The following is a 14,663-nucleotide window of genomic DNA, read 5'->3' as shown; positions in this document are numbered from 1 at the left end:
ACCCATCCACGCGCTCGCCGGGTGGTCATGCCCCTTTGGATGTGTTTCACGACGTCAGCTCCCAGCATAGCTCGAACCTGCCTCGCCATGCTTCCAGCAAAGTCATATGCAGTCTCGAGAGATGCATGAGTCAATAAACGGACCCCTCGATGCGGAATGCCATACCTGTTTCGACTACTGCGACAACGACGTGCCCAGTGGTGCGCCACCGAACGATGTGCGGTGGCCAGCGCCACGCTAGTTCGGGGTAACCACTTCAAGTTGCCGATTGGAAGGTGGCGGGACCTGATTGGTCGATCTGAAAAACCGAGTCGAGCTAGATCGCGGCGGATTCGGGACGTTGGCATTTCGGCGGCGGCGCCAAAGTTCGCGAGCGTGTTTCGGAGCGGAGCCATCGGTCCCTGGATCGCCGTTGATGTTGCCGCTGGCCTGGCTGAAGAAAGCACCGAGGGAAAGTGTTCCAGACTGTTGCCGTCGACAGGCCAAGGCAGCACCTTCGACCAACAAGTGTTCTGCGTCGTTCAACGTGTACGACGGAATTAGCTACCGTTTTGTCGATGGCACGGCAAAGCGCCGGCTGTCGTCGACGGTCGGCGGCCAGCGCGTGCCGTTCGAGGTGGCGCAAGTGCAGTCCCTCCGTCGAAAACGAGACTTCTTGGTCGGCCTCAGCTCGATCGAAGAAGAAAAGCACGCCATGTGCGAGAGTTGCCACTCGTACACGTTCAGCCGCCTCTCCAAGACGAAATGCATCACGTTGACAATGACCAGCGCCACCAAACCACGGAAACCGACGAAAGAGACCAGGATCCGCCAAGCTGCTCCTCCACAGCCAACTGACGGCATCACATGCGCTTGAGCGCCTACTGCATTGCTTAATTTTACGTTTTCATGGCGCCTAATGCATGGATGTGTTCGAAGGCTCTTGTTCCCATCTTTACTTGCTCACGATGAGCTGCAATACAACCATACATGGAGGGCGACGAAAGGCCATCGATTGATCCTGGCATCGCCATCGCTTCGTGAATCCCACCACCTGACAACTGGACAGCCGAGTCGGCGCCTGCATGGGAAGGGTTTACCCTTTACCAGTCGTGGGCACGTCGGGTCGTTGATGGTGCAAATACGCGTCGGAATCGCCGGGGAATCAAGGACGCCGACCAGAGGACAAGTTGGAGACTGCACAGTCTTTCCGCCATCGCGACGAGGCCATTTGTACCGCCGCGATGGCGGAAAGATATGTGGTACGAGATGGGGTCTTCGTCAAGCAAACTCGACGATAAACAAGCGAAACGAGCGAGCAAAACGGCGCTGACGTGCGCGGAGGAAGGAGGGGGCGTCCCGTCGCTGCCCGTTGGCTGGGCTCATGAGATCATTGGCACCACGTACTCCTTGCACCATACTGGTCTTCGTTTACATGCCAAGAACATATCAAGGTCACGCCAAGCGCCAGGGCGAGGGCCAGAACGTCATCTCGCCGCGCTCATCACGAGGGACCCGCAACAGGCTCATCCTGGAGGTGGTCACTTCGTAGCGAATGCCGGCGGGGAATCGTTTGGCAAACGATGCCATATTCCGGCGATACGTTGCAAGATCTCGTGCCAGGCTATCGATTCGCAAGTAACGGGGAAATGCACGTGGCGAATCCACGAAATCCAACGAGACAGTCAAAAGGCGGCCAGGTTCTGTCGGGCGCACCACACCCTCTGTCCCTCTGGTGGTTGCGCCATAGTCCTGGTTGCAGTGCCTTCGAAACTCCACCTTCAGGCACAATTCGATCTCGCATCACATCCGTCCTGAGTTTCATGCGCACTCCACTGGTTATGAGCCTTGATACACCTGCACTGCTGTATTCCACCAAGTTTGAGTCGTGAGGTGCACCGGCCCCGTGTGATGCCGTGGACGGCTTGGTTTCAACGACATCGGGGTACCGAAGCCGCCGACGCATGAAATGGCTCCTCGCTGCACACCATGCGGCGAAACCAGGATATCCTACACGTGTGGAGGCTTGCCGCAGCCGCATCTTGACCAACCGCGTTGGGAGGCGAGTCGTACACACCCAAGCTCACGAGGCGAGGTCGGGGCACTGCTCCGGCTGTGCGAGGGCTAAGTTTGACGGTAGCAACTCAGCGATGATTCAGGACGATGCAGCAGTGACGACGTCGATTTGCCGGTAGTGGCAATGCAGACAGATTCCATGGATGTGCTGGTGCTGCTTTGTCGTGGGATTGACGCGTGTTGACGTCGCTGTCGACGACTGAGGATACCCGATCGGTCTCCATGGGAGGGCAACGGATTTTTTCCATGAGGAAAGTGCCACTAGAAGGCGCAAGCACATTCTACCGCGCAGCAGTGCTGTTCTGAGCATGGCACATTCACCACATTGGGCACACGATCGGATGGACGCCGCTCGCTTGGGACTCGTTTCCAGTTGAGCGGTCGCAAGCCACGAGCCAAAAACGCATTCGCATGCCCCGACTCTGTTGCTTGTGACGACGCGCTGTCGGACGTGGACTGGTTGCTCTGACCATCGTCGCAGCAATGGTGATCACGGCGAATGACAGTTTAGATAGCCGTGTGATTCACTGTCCTCTTGGCCAAGTGTTGGGTCCCGCCGACTGCGTCGCCGCCACACGCAGGGCAAACTGAGCGCAGCACGAAGAGCCGCGACTGCGACTCGCGATCACGCCGTCGAACCGATTGCATTCGACGTGGGGAAGCCCCCCCACGTCGTGAGGACCCCCACAACGCTCTGAATCGTCGTTGATCGTCGAGTCAAGGGTGCTCGCTCGACGTTGTGTCTAGCCCCACCACGACGCCATTGCCGCAAAAATGACCCTCACCACGACCACTTCAACATCCGCTACAACGAAACACGTTAATTCGCCAGCGAATTCGCTGTATCCGTTGACACCTCTCAGCGCGAATGGCGGCGGCGTGTAGTGCCCAGCTCGGTTGGTCGACAGAGAGCGAGCCGTCACAAGTTGGATGGGCCAACTGTCCGTCCAGGGATCCCGGCCAGCGGCGTCTCAGGACGACGGCTGGGACACGGTTTGCGGCGGCTGCGAGATTTCCAGGTGCGCAACGATTCAGTTGCGCGCGCAATCACACCACGAACGGCTGGTCGTCGTTGGTGGAACGCGCCCGTGACAAACCCGCGCCTGTGACAGCACCGGGCTGACCACTCGGGACACAAGTCACGTGGATGCTTCCCGAGAGTTCTCTCGCACGCGACTCGTCCTGTTCCCCAGTGGATTCCGCGCGCATCTTGTCGAATGGAATTGCGGTGGCGCGGTCGAGCCATGCCCGTCCCATGCGCACCATGCCGCAAAGGCCGACATGGCGCCCTCGATGTACCCCATCGCGCGCATGACGCGCCGCGGCAGGACACTTGGAACGCGCCCAAACATTCAAACGAAGGCGCTGGGCAGCCCTCACGACGCGACTGCATCCTTCGGTTCAGCGAGTTGCCGGCCGCAAAACCTTGACCAAGGTGGCACCGTCCACAAACGTACAATGTACGATGTACGGGCATATAAGAGGCAAGTGAAACAAATACACGTTTGTGGTATGGTTGTACATTCTGTACGCCGCCCACCACGCGACCGTGGCACATCGTCAAGCTCGCCACTGAATGCACACCCGGCTGCGGTGGGGCCACCGCCGCCGCTGCCTTCATAATCGCACTTACGATCCGCTGCCGACGCATCCACCGCCATGGCCGACATGCAATGCAAGTATGCGTACAAGGAATGCAGCAACGCTCGTACATACAAGCGCGACGGCGGCCTCCACCGCCTGTGCGAGTTCCACCGCAGCAAAGCCAACGCGCTGCAAAAGGTGTACGCGACAAAACGCCGAAGTGAGCTGCGCGCACAAAAGCGGCAGCTCCTCGCCGGCAAACTCGTGGTCAAGACGGAACCCGTCGTGCCGCCTTGCGCCGGTGAGCCCCACGTCGACCAGCCAAACTGGGACGTCGGGATCGAGCCGTTTGTTGTCGCAGACGATGTCGACTGGTGCGCATTGCTCGTCCCCGAGTCCACCGACGCGGTCGACCCGATTGAATTCTGCGCCGACATGAAGGCCCTTTCCGACGAAGAATGGATGTACCTTAGCAGCGCGCTGTAGCGTAGATCGAAGCCACCTTATTTAACTTGCCCGTCGCCACCATTCCCCCCTCGTTTGGTCGTCCCAGCCAACTTCCGCGCAGGGTGAACGACACCGTGCTCGACGCGATAGCGCATCGTGCCATCAGCACCGGAAAGCAGCACGGCTCGCGCAACGAAGCTCGGCGCACGGATCGCAGCCGGCTGGCGGCGGTTTGACCGCCGCTCGAGGGGTGTCGGGCCCTCCAAAACACTGCCTGGCCAACATGGGGCGGGCGGGCAAAGGGTAAAGTGGTACGACAGAGTGTACTCGTAATCGGGCAAACTTTCGGCGGGCGCCGCGACGGTGGCCGACCACAGTTGGATCGGCTGCAAACCTCTCGCCGCCTCCTCGCGTGGCATGGCCCCTTTGGATTCGCGTCGATCGAAGCTCGAGCCATGTGTTGGGGAATGCTGCATAGGAGGACGACAGCGTGGCAGCAACATCCAGCACAGCGTAGCGAGCGTCTCCAGTCCGTGTGTGGTTGGTCGGCGGTGCAGGATATCGGTAGGTGGGGATGCGGTGGAATTTTCGGTCCCCGTGCCCCCAGCGTTCATGTCGCTGTGCCCCCACATTCAAGTCGCCGTAATCTATTCGCAGAAGGACGCCACCTACCGAACGCCATCTCGCGGGGCTTTCACTCGGCTGCGGACGACCCCCTCGAATATGTACGTACGTTGCTCCTGCCATCCGTAGAGAGATATCGCCGTCGTTCGTGACGAGGTAATGGGACTCGCGATGGGGCTGGAGTCGTCTGAGTCATTGGCCTGGCGGTCCGTGAAGAAGAGGATTTGCGCACACAAACCGCGATGGTGGGGCTTCTCGCCGTCGAGGCTACTTGACAGTCCAGCGCGCGATCCAGCGAATGGCCCATCCATATCCAACGCTTCGAGGGGGACGTGCGGGGAATCGCCATTCTCCAACTATTGCTCAAGGCGCCACCATGTCCCCCAACAACGCGTTCTTGGCTGTGTGCGGCGGTGTGGCCAAGACCGGGTCCAGCGCCAAGCGCCGCCTTCTCGCCACGTGGAGCAACCCGTTTGGCCTGTCATCGTCGCGCCAAAAGTGCCATCCCGCGCCACCGCCGCTGCCGGCGTGCTGCGAGAAGCGCCTCCACACGACGACGGCCTCGGGGGACGATCACCCTAAATCCCTTGTCGTTTACAAGCACGTGAATCGACGACACATGCGCAACCAAAACGCAATCGTCGGCGGCCACCGCGTTCCATTCTTCCCTGCACACAACGCCCACCATCGAGTCGCACGCAGCAAGGGAAATGTGCTGCCCCGAATCGACGAAGACATGGGCCATAGTTTATGCAGCGTATGCCACAGCCACCACTTGCAAGAAACCCCCGCCGTCGTCAGCATCACATTGTACTAAAACGTGGACGACCGAAGTCCACCCAGCCGCGAGCGCCTTCGTATGCAGCACTTATTTAATTCGAAACCATGCTGACCTTTCTTCACGATTGCCGCAAGCACCATTGCCCAGGGCGAAGCCAAGGACGGGCGCGCCCTCTCGACGTTTGGAACCACACAGCACAACAAGCGATGGCGTTGCATGTGCAGCGACGGATAACTAAAACCAGGCATTGCTCACGGGGAGCCGCTCGCATATACCCTTGCGGACGCAGGAGCATAAATACGCTCTTGTGACAACTTCCCCGTGTGGCGAGTGTGCTGGTTGGGGTCCCCTGGCCGCAGGGGTCGGCTCGCAATGACCCAGCGGGGCAGGGGCTCGTGGAGTGCATCGGCATGCACTATCTCCACTGCATCTTTCAGCTTGATCGAGCGCGTTTCGAGGTCGGTCGTGCGTGATATCGGCGCGCCTTGTCGTTGAATCCAGCCACCAGACACCCAGCATGATGGCACTTCGCACGATTAAATTCACTAACGTACCTGACTCCCCAACGTACGGATGTTCGACGTGCGATGTACATATTGAAAACTTGATTAAACTATTGAAGGTACATACTCCAACCTGTACGTACGTGATTGGCATGGGTGCAACGGTTGGAAAGGGCATGAAATGTTGACATGAAAAATTACCACGACCCCAAGCGGATCGACATCTCGTGGGATTGCTTGGCGTCACGGCGGGGGTCGTGCCGGACGGGTGGCTCGCTCCCCACAACGTTATTTTTGAATCCGCCGACCCCCACTAGCATGTCCGACATGCAGTGCAAATACGCGTACAAGGAATGCTACAACTTGCGCACCCTACGACGCGACGGTGGCATCCATCGCCTCTGCGAGTTTCACCGGAGCAAAGCGAACGCGCTGCAAAAGGCTTACGCGACGAAGCGCCGTAGGGAACTGCGCGCCCAGAAGCGCCTCGTCCTTAACACGAAACTGGGGCCATTCGAACCCGTCCGATTTGTCACCCCCGCACCAGCAAGCGTCAACTCCACCCCTCGTGCAACGATCGACCTGTGCGATATTGTATATGCAGACTTTGTCTGCCCGGTTCACGAATGCGCAGTGGCCCGGATCGACGACCAGTCGGACGTTGAAACACTCTCAGACGACGAAGTCGCCTTCTTGAACGGCGTCTTGTAGGTAGAATCCTGCTCGTGGCGTGTGTGTCGTAACTCCGTGTCAAGCATGCTGTCTTCGCTCCTTTGAGGTGTGGGTTCGAGCTAAGGCTGGCTGGTCTTGGCTACCCCAGTACCCCAGCACAACTCGGTTGCGTTTCAAAACAGGGTGAACTCGCCGTCGACTTGGTGGTGAAGCCCCCCCACACTCCCTTTCCCGCGCATGGCTGTGCTGCATGGAGGAGAAGAGGCCAAAGTAAGGATTGGTTGTCATTTCTCTTGATGTTGCGGTTCCAAGCACAGCAACGGTAACGCAATAACAGCGGGGGCAACCCTCTCAAACCCATCAACGTAATGGATTTGTTGGAACTCATACGTTCTGGTAGCTTGTTCCACGTGGGGATGGATGACCTCAACTTGGGCAAGTTCAGACAAACCCTGGCCGCTCGAAGCAGGACACCGACAGCTGTCTGGAGCATGTGCAAGAGGCTGGACAGCGTGCGCCCCCACTTCCTCCGCGATTACTCAGACTTCGACAAATCGATTGGTTCAAGCCGTCACAAACCAGGGGATGTGGCAGCGACTATCCTGCTGCCCTTGGGGATCTCAGACCGCCACGAATTGAACTCGCGAATTCCCCCCTTTCGTCCTCCGCATCAGTGGGGTTGCGCCAGGCAAGCCCTTCCTCTGAACCGTAGACCCATTAACGGCACACTTGTGGCGGCCGCGGACTAGCAAGCTTGCCCGAGGACATTGCACAATGGCCCTCCAATCAATTACACGGCGTGGGTTTGGGCGGAACGAACGTACCCCCCCCCTTCCCTTCACTCCCACTAACCCCTCAAGGTGTCAATGGTGGCCCCCTTTGCATGATCAGTGGGCGACTGGACGCGTCCGAGTTCATGTATATTCGGGAATGGTTCTCTCGTGTTCGCAGGAAAATACGCTGCGTATTTCTCGCACTTGCCACTTCGACTCAATTTCGTCGCCATTGTCACTGCCGCTGCACGGGCACAAGCAAGTGCTCTTGCTTGGCTGAAGATCTGGTCATGTGTCCAACAAACCTCCTCGACACCCCGGTCGAGCTGTCATGAGGACCACGATGGGTGCTTCTCCCCACAATGCGCGAACGATCCAGGCAGAGCGGGCGGTGCCAAGGGGCTCGGCACGCCCCAGACGACGGGCGGCATGAACCACCAGACGAAGCGTCGACATGATGTCGCTGCAGAAATTGTCCCAATTCCATCGTTCGGGGTTTCGTAAAATATTGCCAAAATCGACCTGAATTTGTCCGAACACTGAATTTTTTTGCGCATTTTGATTGGCTTGAACATGTTGGGTCAAACACGAAGTGTGAAATCGACAGTATTGTTGGCCAATCAGATCGTTGATTTATTACAATATTTTGGACGATTTGGCGAAATTTCTGGAAAAGCCAAGGAGTCAAGTATGCAGGAGAACTGCCAGAGTGGGATCGGCGTCAAGTACCCGTCGACGACACTGACCTTCCAGTCCCGGCTGCTGCCTCCAACGTGCGCAGCCGCTGCGTCGCCCGATCCGTCCTTTCAAGGCAGCGTATGCAAGAAGAGGAAGTCTGTGGCTTCAACTTTTTTCTCCCATGACTTAAAATGTCCATGGAGCGGGTGGATTTCAAGCGTCCCAACCCCTGATTTCCTTGGACTCCGCTGGTCGTTCCAGTCCACTAAACCTTGGACTCCATTCTGTGCTTTCTTCCTGTGGGCTCCGGTTCGATGCTGAATGGTGTGCCGTCGACAGGCGATCGGCGTGAGTTAGCGAAAAATGTTTAATGTACGGTATGAACCAAGTACATAGTACATGTTGTGTTGGTTTATACGGATTACCTAGTCTACGACGTCGTACATACATTGATTTGTTGTACATTGCGAACCGTCCGTTGATATCCATCCGGGACCAAAGCAATCCGCCACCTCCCCATCCTCCCGTGTTGGGCACTTTGTATTTCAGCGCGAGCGACAACTCACATTGGCCCGCCATGAGTGACCCGTTGTTGTGCAAATACGCGTACAAGCCGTGCACGAACCCGCGCGTGGCGAAGAAGGACGGGGACCTCCACCGCTTGTGCGAGTTTCACCGAGACAAGGCAAACGCGGTGCAGAAAATTTACGCGACTCGGCGACGGCGTGAGCGGCGGTCGCAGCGATTGCAGATTTTGGTTCAGCGACTCCTAGGCACGATCGAACCCGTCCCGTTCGATTCACCGGGACAGCCAGAGGACGAGCACAAGGCCAGCGAAGAACGCGAGCTGATCGAAGCCGAGCTCGCCGGGTTGCTCGATGACGAAAAGAATAACAAGAGCGCCGACGACCCCGACATAGACGACGACCTCAGCTCGCACTGGTCAGCGGAAGACGACGGTGATCGCGACGAGGAAAAAGAGCACGCATTGCGGAGGCTGCCACCGTCGCATAGGACACTGTAACCTGTCAACGGAGCATTTCAATCCAATTGTACCCCACGGCGGCAGGCATGTTCCTCTGCGTTGGCGGTTGAAAGCAGTGCATAGGTAATGGGAGCGGCATGGCGTCTCCTGTGGCAGTCTTCGTCGCTATCGACGACATGGAGCCCACTGGATCGATGTCATCGATGCAGAAAAACAAGCGTCACCCGAGGCTTGCAAAGACAATTCATAGCGGTGCGACATCTACAGATGACGTATTCAAAAGCGACACTCCTCGCACGGAAGTCTACGAGCGCGATGGACAATTCATCCCAAGCGTGCACGTTCATTTGAACCAAGTGCCATCGCGCGCACGCTCCCGTGTGAAGTGGGTTTGTTGTTGTGTGAGAAGCAACTTCTCCGCGAGGGCGTGACGGGGGGGATGGGACAAGCGAGGAGAGCATCCCCCGTGAAACCCCCCACGATGACCTTGCGTTCACGCGGCGCCCCCAAGAAACGAACCTGACTCGTCGTTCGTTTGCGACAAGGGGGGGCGGCACATGGAATGTTGGAGTTGCACTCTTCCGTCGCCATCCCACTCTTTTGGCCCGTGTCGCGTAATACTGGTGAGATATTCTGATGACGAGTCATAGTTATGGCTTGTCGTACATCCAATCATCGTGAAGTCGCCAACGCAAAAAGAGCTCACCGTGTTGAAGTGGTGAGTTCTGTGGCGCGCGGCAACCATCCATTGGCGCTGGTTGACGGGCATGGGGCGACCACCCCACCTACTGACGGCGCATGGACGGATGTATCGAGCATGGAATTACAGCATGTCCCTTTGAAAACACTGCGCGATCGAGGCGGGCGACATCGAGAGAGACTTCCACGGCGCCAAGACTTGACGAGACCTGCGACGAACCAAACAAAGTCACCAGCAAGCGACATGTACGGTTGAGGCTTGCCCTTGTTTTTGCGGCGAAGAGAGTCAACTCGCTTGGCGGCGTCGTTCCAGCAATCGATCCGTGTGTTGGCCACCAGCTCGAGCCTGCCTGCTCCCCCTCGTCAAATGGCGCATGGAATGCTTGCTCGCACGCACGCGTGGAATCAAGTTGTGCCATGGGGTCTGCGATATTTCGCAGCCATTGTATAACGCGCCATTTGGAACGATCGAGTGGAACGGGCAGGCGTCTGGGCTTCGATCTGGGACACTTCGCCTCTGGTCGGCGTCGAATGGTCTGTGCAGCGAGCGATGCGGATGAATTGGCCCGCTCTGCCACCAGCTCGGTGGGGGGGCTCGCTTGCGTTGGAACGACCTGCGCTCAGTATGCGTATAGACAGCAGGGCTGAACCCACAACGGACCAGCCCCACGAAACCCAAGCGAGTACCCCATCACCACCAAGAGTGGGATGCAAGAGGTGGTGCCATGTCCCTGGCTGATTCGCGTCACACAGCTCAAATGTCCCCCACTTGCCACCCTGCTTTTCACCGCCGCCGGGAGCATCGCCCCCACCATGACGGTTGTACCTGCCCTGCTGCATGTGTGCCCAGTGGAGCCTACGGTATCTGGGCGCAACCGCTGTATGCACCACGGGGCAAGTTTTATCTGTCCACCACAGGCAACTTTAGTAATGGAGTGGCGAGGTTGCTGGACAGTTCGGGGAACGGGCTGGTACGTTCAACGCGTACAGTGATTGTACGTACTACGGTGCTTGTTTTTTGTATGAATGTACATTGTACGTCCATTCCACGCCAAAGGTTGAAGTCGGCCCCCATGCGCCAACGATATTGGTTTGACATCACTTTCGGATTCGCGGGGGCGCGGCCATGAACGATGCGCTCCTGTGCAAATATGCATACAAGCCATGTGCAAACCCGCGGGTGGCGAAGAAGGACGGAGATCTCCACCGCCTCTGCGAGTACCACCGCGACAAGGCCAACGCGATCCAGAAAATCTACGCCACGCGCCGCCGACGCGAGCGCCGCGCCGAAAGACGGCGCGCTCTCATGCAGAAACTGCTCGGCAACATTGAACCTGTCCCGTTCGACCCCGACACGCAGCGACCGGTGCGAACAAGGACGACGACGTTCGACTACGACCAGGACATTCTAGACGCTGAAATGGCCGGGTTGTTGGATTGGGACGACGCGCACGTGAATCACATCATGGACGACGACGACCTGTCGTCGACATCGTCGACGCTTTCGTCCGACGACTTCGATCCAATCCCGCGCCGATAACGACTGCCGAGAGGTCGGCGCGGCGTAATTTAAACACGAATGCACTGAGCATGCAATGCTGGCGCCTCATGGTCCTCACAACCATGCAGCTGCGTTCGTTGAAAAGACGAGCGGGAGTCGGTGGGGCCGTCCTCAACGATCTTGCTCGGTAAATTGTCCTTGCTACTTGTGCTTGTAGATACAACTGGAAGTAGCTCGTCGATTGGTGGTCGGGCATGGCTTGATCAAGCCGCATGCGACGTTGTTAGGATCCGTTCAAGGCCGTCCTGGCCAGGCCCCCCGACGCAGGAGCGCTGGAACGTCCCATCGAGTTTCATTGCGCAAAAACGGGTTGAGCGCCCAGTGGCTGCGTCGTTCCAAATATTCGACGGCGGCGGCCGTCGATCCCACAGTTCGACCTGTTGTCGCGTCATCTTTGGGCTAGCGCGCAAGCAACCGCCAGCCAAGAGAATCTAGCGGTGGGGCGGTCGAATGTTCCAAATCTTGCTGAACCGGTGCAGCGAGGGGCCACGGCTGGGGGGTGACGTTATATCGCAACCCGACACAACGCATGCAAAACCCACGGACGACCCCTGCGCGTGTGCACTACGGAACACCAAGTGCGTACCTTTCCCCCCCGATCCCCTCGATCGCCTCGCCGATTCAGTTCAGCATCCAGTCTGCGCACCGCACCAAGGGCGCGGCGTTTGGCAAGTGGGGCCCCACTTGCCGAATGTGACACCTCCGACTTGAAACGACGACGGATCGAGTGGCTGGTTCGTGACTGTGGGTTCCCGACCACAGGCGAGAAAACGGATGGAAGCATATTTCGCCCTCCTAGATTCGATGGCAGGGGATGCCGCCCTCTGGACTTACTGGCGCATACATATATATTGTCGGCGCCGAATCGAACGGCGTGGCAAGTCCCTGGAACTGCCGTCGACGCGCGTGTGTGCGGTGTGGCGGAAGCCTTCCGGGATCCAAGAAACGAGCACGAGAACGCAAGGTGAGAAGAAGCGAGGACCAGGTGAGCGAGATCGATCCCACCGGGGGTAATGCGTGAGATAGCCGTACGGAACGCGAAGTCGACCGGCGCACAGCGTCGACAAGCGAGTCGTACAGTTTGTGGCATTGGACGAGTGTGGAGTTGCATTCTTGATATTGCCCCGATCGCTTCCCATGGACGAGTCGTTGTGCAAGTATGCGTACAAGCCGTGCCAGAACCCCCGCGTCGCCAAGAAAGACGGGGGCCTCCATCGCTTGTGCGCGTTCCATCGGGATAAGGCCAACGCGGTCCAGAAAATCTACGCGACCCGTCGGCGACGCGAGCGCTGCGCCGAGAGGCGCGCCAATCTCGTCCAAACGCTTCTGGATAACATCGAACCTTTTCCGTTTGACAGACAGACCGACCAACTGACCCAAGACGAGCGATCCAGGTTGGAAGCGGAGCTGGCTGCACTGCTCGAAGATGACGGCAACGCTGCGGAAGACGATGTCGACGACGTCTCTATCGCGCCGTGGTCGCAAGAGTATCCCGACGACCGACTTAGCAAGCTGTTATAACGCGATGAACGTTTCCGTCTATCGTGCTCGTTGTCTTCAGGAGGAAGAGCCATGCTCTCCCGCGACCGCGGCGCGCATTGCTGGCTGTCGACGCGCGGGGGAACAAGCTCCCCATGTCGACGTACCCAAAGCATTCGACTGGGGGGGGAGCGCCAGCGACATCTAGACGACCCCCCCCTACCCGCCGCCCTTGTATACCCCTTTCGACAGAGCCGAGGCCGGTCGCCCTGCCTTGCTGCCCCAGGAATACGTCGACACACGTGCAACCAAACTGACGCGGTCAAGAACAAGATTGCAGGGGCGGTTGCCACGTGTCGTCGTGCATCCCCCGACCGACACGGAGGCACTGGATGGTAGTCGTTCCTGATTCAATCTCTCTCCCATCGTTTCTGAATGTACGCTGTCGGGTTCCATCGCGAGAGAGATGCCGCCGCCGCCTCACCAACGTCCGATCGTCACAAACACAAGTCGGACCCCGACCGCCCCGCCCCCCTCCACAACCTTTCTGGAATACCTTGTGGCCTTTATTGCCGACAGGCACCTCGCCCGCGAAGGGATGCGTCCCCCTTGAGCCAGTCCCGTATCGAACATTAGTACCAGATGCGCACATGCTCGACGGGAAAAGGACTGTGGACATCCAGCGCGCGCGACGGCATGTCTTGGCAACATGCTGTAGCGACGCAGAGGCGGGTTGTGGATGGCTGCGCGAGGGTCGCCCCGTTTCGGGCTGATGGCGCACCGTGCGTCGCTGGCGACGAATACGCGTCGAGACAGCGACCTGCGCGGCATTCGCCTCGATTTGAAGGGAATGCACAGACAGGCACCCGTATCGCCCCCGCGCGGTGCCCACCACGTGGCAGCCTGTGACACGATGGTGTAGCCCACCATAAGGACTGTCCAACGTTTACAGCATTCAAGCGGTGGCAACGTCTCATGCGACCCCATTGAGGAATTCCCAACACACACGAACAGCCCGATGCAGCAGAGCCATCGACGGCCCGTTCCTTTGTACGACGACGCCCAACCGTCCAAGCCATGCGCACCCCCAACGATGGCACCTCCACGGACATGGCGACGTTTTCTTCGCTTGTTTTCGATCTCCGCCAAGCTGCATCCGACTCAAGTCGTCGTGTCGCGTCGCGGATGCGACAAGTGTGCACAGCGCCGACGTGGTCCTGCCCGAATCGTCCCGGACGTCATCCCCGTGGTTGTCGCGTACAAGGTCGTGGACTGGGCCTCCATGCGCAAGCACGCCATCATCGTCGGGGGCGGCCCCGTGCCATTCTACCCCACCCAGATCGAGTGGCATCGTCAATTGCGCCAGCGTAGCGTTGTCCTGGACACGATCGACGAGGAGTCTAGGTCGACGTGTGAAGCCTGCCTCAGCCACCACCTTTGCCAGACTGTGCCATGCGTGAGCATTACGCTGCGGTAGATGGAATGCCCGCCCGTTTCGCACGGTAATAACGTTTGAGTGCATGCATGCAACGTGATCGCGTTCGACTCGAATGGGCCGCAGCACGACTCGATCCTTCCCACATAGTAGGGCCCGATCAGAGTGCGCTAATGGGCACGCAGCGCGCTTTACACGCAACCGCCGCCGCGATTCCACGTCGACGCCCGTGGTATTCGTCTGAAACACAACGATCCATTCGGCCAGAGCACATCCCTTCTTTATCTATATCGTCGTGCTTGCTTCGAGCTACGTGCACCCAACTCGCCAAGTCTTTGCCAACATGGACGACAACCGACAGGAACGAGGTTGGTGGCTGTGCAGAAG

The 14,663-nt window shown here is 58.5% G+C and overlaps 7 protein-coding genes across 7 annotated transcripts; all 7 read left to right on the top strand.

Moving 5' to 3' along the window:
• The first annotated feature begins 165 nt into the window (after nt 1-165).
• On the top strand, nt 166-953 carry H310_08541 (hypothetical protein). Its single transcript, XM_008874338.1, has one exon. The coding sequence runs from the start codon at nt 416-418 to the stop codon at nt 854-856; it is 441 nt and encodes a 146-aa protein (XP_008872560.1). The 5' UTR covers nt 166-415; the 3' UTR covers nt 857-953.
• Nucleotides 954-3,625: 2,672 nt separating this feature from the next.
• Nucleotides 3,626-4,189, top strand: H310_08540 (hypothetical protein). The gene has a single exon (XM_008874337.1). The coding sequence runs from the start codon at nt 3,632-3,634 to the stop codon at nt 4,076-4,078; it is 447 nt and encodes a 148-aa protein (XP_008872559.1). The 5' UTR covers nt 3,626-3,631; the 3' UTR covers nt 4,079-4,189.
• A 679-nt stretch (nt 4,190-4,868) lies between these two features.
• On the top strand, nt 4,869-5,615 carry H310_08539 (hypothetical protein). The gene has a single exon (XM_008874336.1). It carries the CDS (start codon nt 5,009-5,011, stop codon nt 5,525-5,527), a length of 519 nt encoding a protein of 172 aa, XP_008872558.1. The 5' UTR covers nt 4,869-5,008; the 3' UTR covers nt 5,528-5,615.
• Nucleotides 5,616-6,195: 580 nt separating this feature from the next.
• On the top strand, nt 6,196-7,995 carry H310_08538 (hypothetical protein). Its single transcript, XM_008874335.1, has 2 exons — nt 6,196-6,988; nt 7,067-7,995. The coding sequence occupies exon 1, from the start codon at nt 6,313-6,315 to the stop codon at nt 6,703-6,705; it is 393 nt and encodes a 130-aa protein (XP_008872557.1). The 5' UTR covers nt 6,196-6,312; the 3' UTR covers nt 6,706-6,988; nt 7,067-7,995.
• Nucleotides 7,996-8,617: 622 nt separating this feature from the next.
• On the top strand, nt 8,618-9,167 carry H310_08537 (hypothetical protein). The gene has a single exon (XM_008874334.1). It carries the CDS (start codon nt 8,695-8,697, stop codon nt 9,139-9,141), a length of 447 nt encoding a protein of 148 aa, XP_008872556.1. The 5' UTR covers nt 8,618-8,694; the 3' UTR covers nt 9,142-9,167.
• Nucleotides 9,168-10,927: 1,760 nt separating this feature from the next.
• On the top strand, nt 10,928-12,883 carry H310_08536 (hypothetical protein; the record flags this gene model as incomplete). The annotated part of the gene is made up of 4 exons (XM_008874333.1): nt 10,928-11,307; nt 11,355-11,489; nt 12,290-12,326; nt 12,389-12,883. The coding sequence occupies 4 exons, from the start codon at nt 10,928-10,930 to the stop codon at nt 12,881-12,883; spliced, it is 1,047 nt and encodes a 348-aa protein (XP_008872555.1).
• A 950-nt stretch (nt 12,884-13,833) lies between these two features.
• On the top strand, nt 13,834-14,370 carry H310_08535 (hypothetical protein). Its single transcript, XM_008874332.1, has one exon. It carries the CDS (start codon nt 13,860-13,862, stop codon nt 14,316-14,318), a length of 459 nt encoding a protein of 152 aa, XP_008872554.1. The 5' UTR covers nt 13,834-13,859; the 3' UTR covers nt 14,319-14,370.
• The last annotated feature ends 293 nt before the right edge of the window (nt 14,371-14,663 follow it).

This window comes from Aphanomyces invadans (assembly GCF_000520115.1).
Source record: "Aphanomyces invadans strain NJM9701 unplaced genomic scaffold supercont1.17, whole genome shotgun sequence".
In the NCBI taxonomy this organism is placed as follows: domain Eukaryota; phylum Oomycota; class Saprolegniomycetes; order Saprolegniales; family Verrucalvaceae; genus Aphanomyces; species Aphanomyces invadans.
Note: the sequence above shows the minus strand (reverse complement) of the source record. Positions and strands in the feature narration are given on the sequence as shown.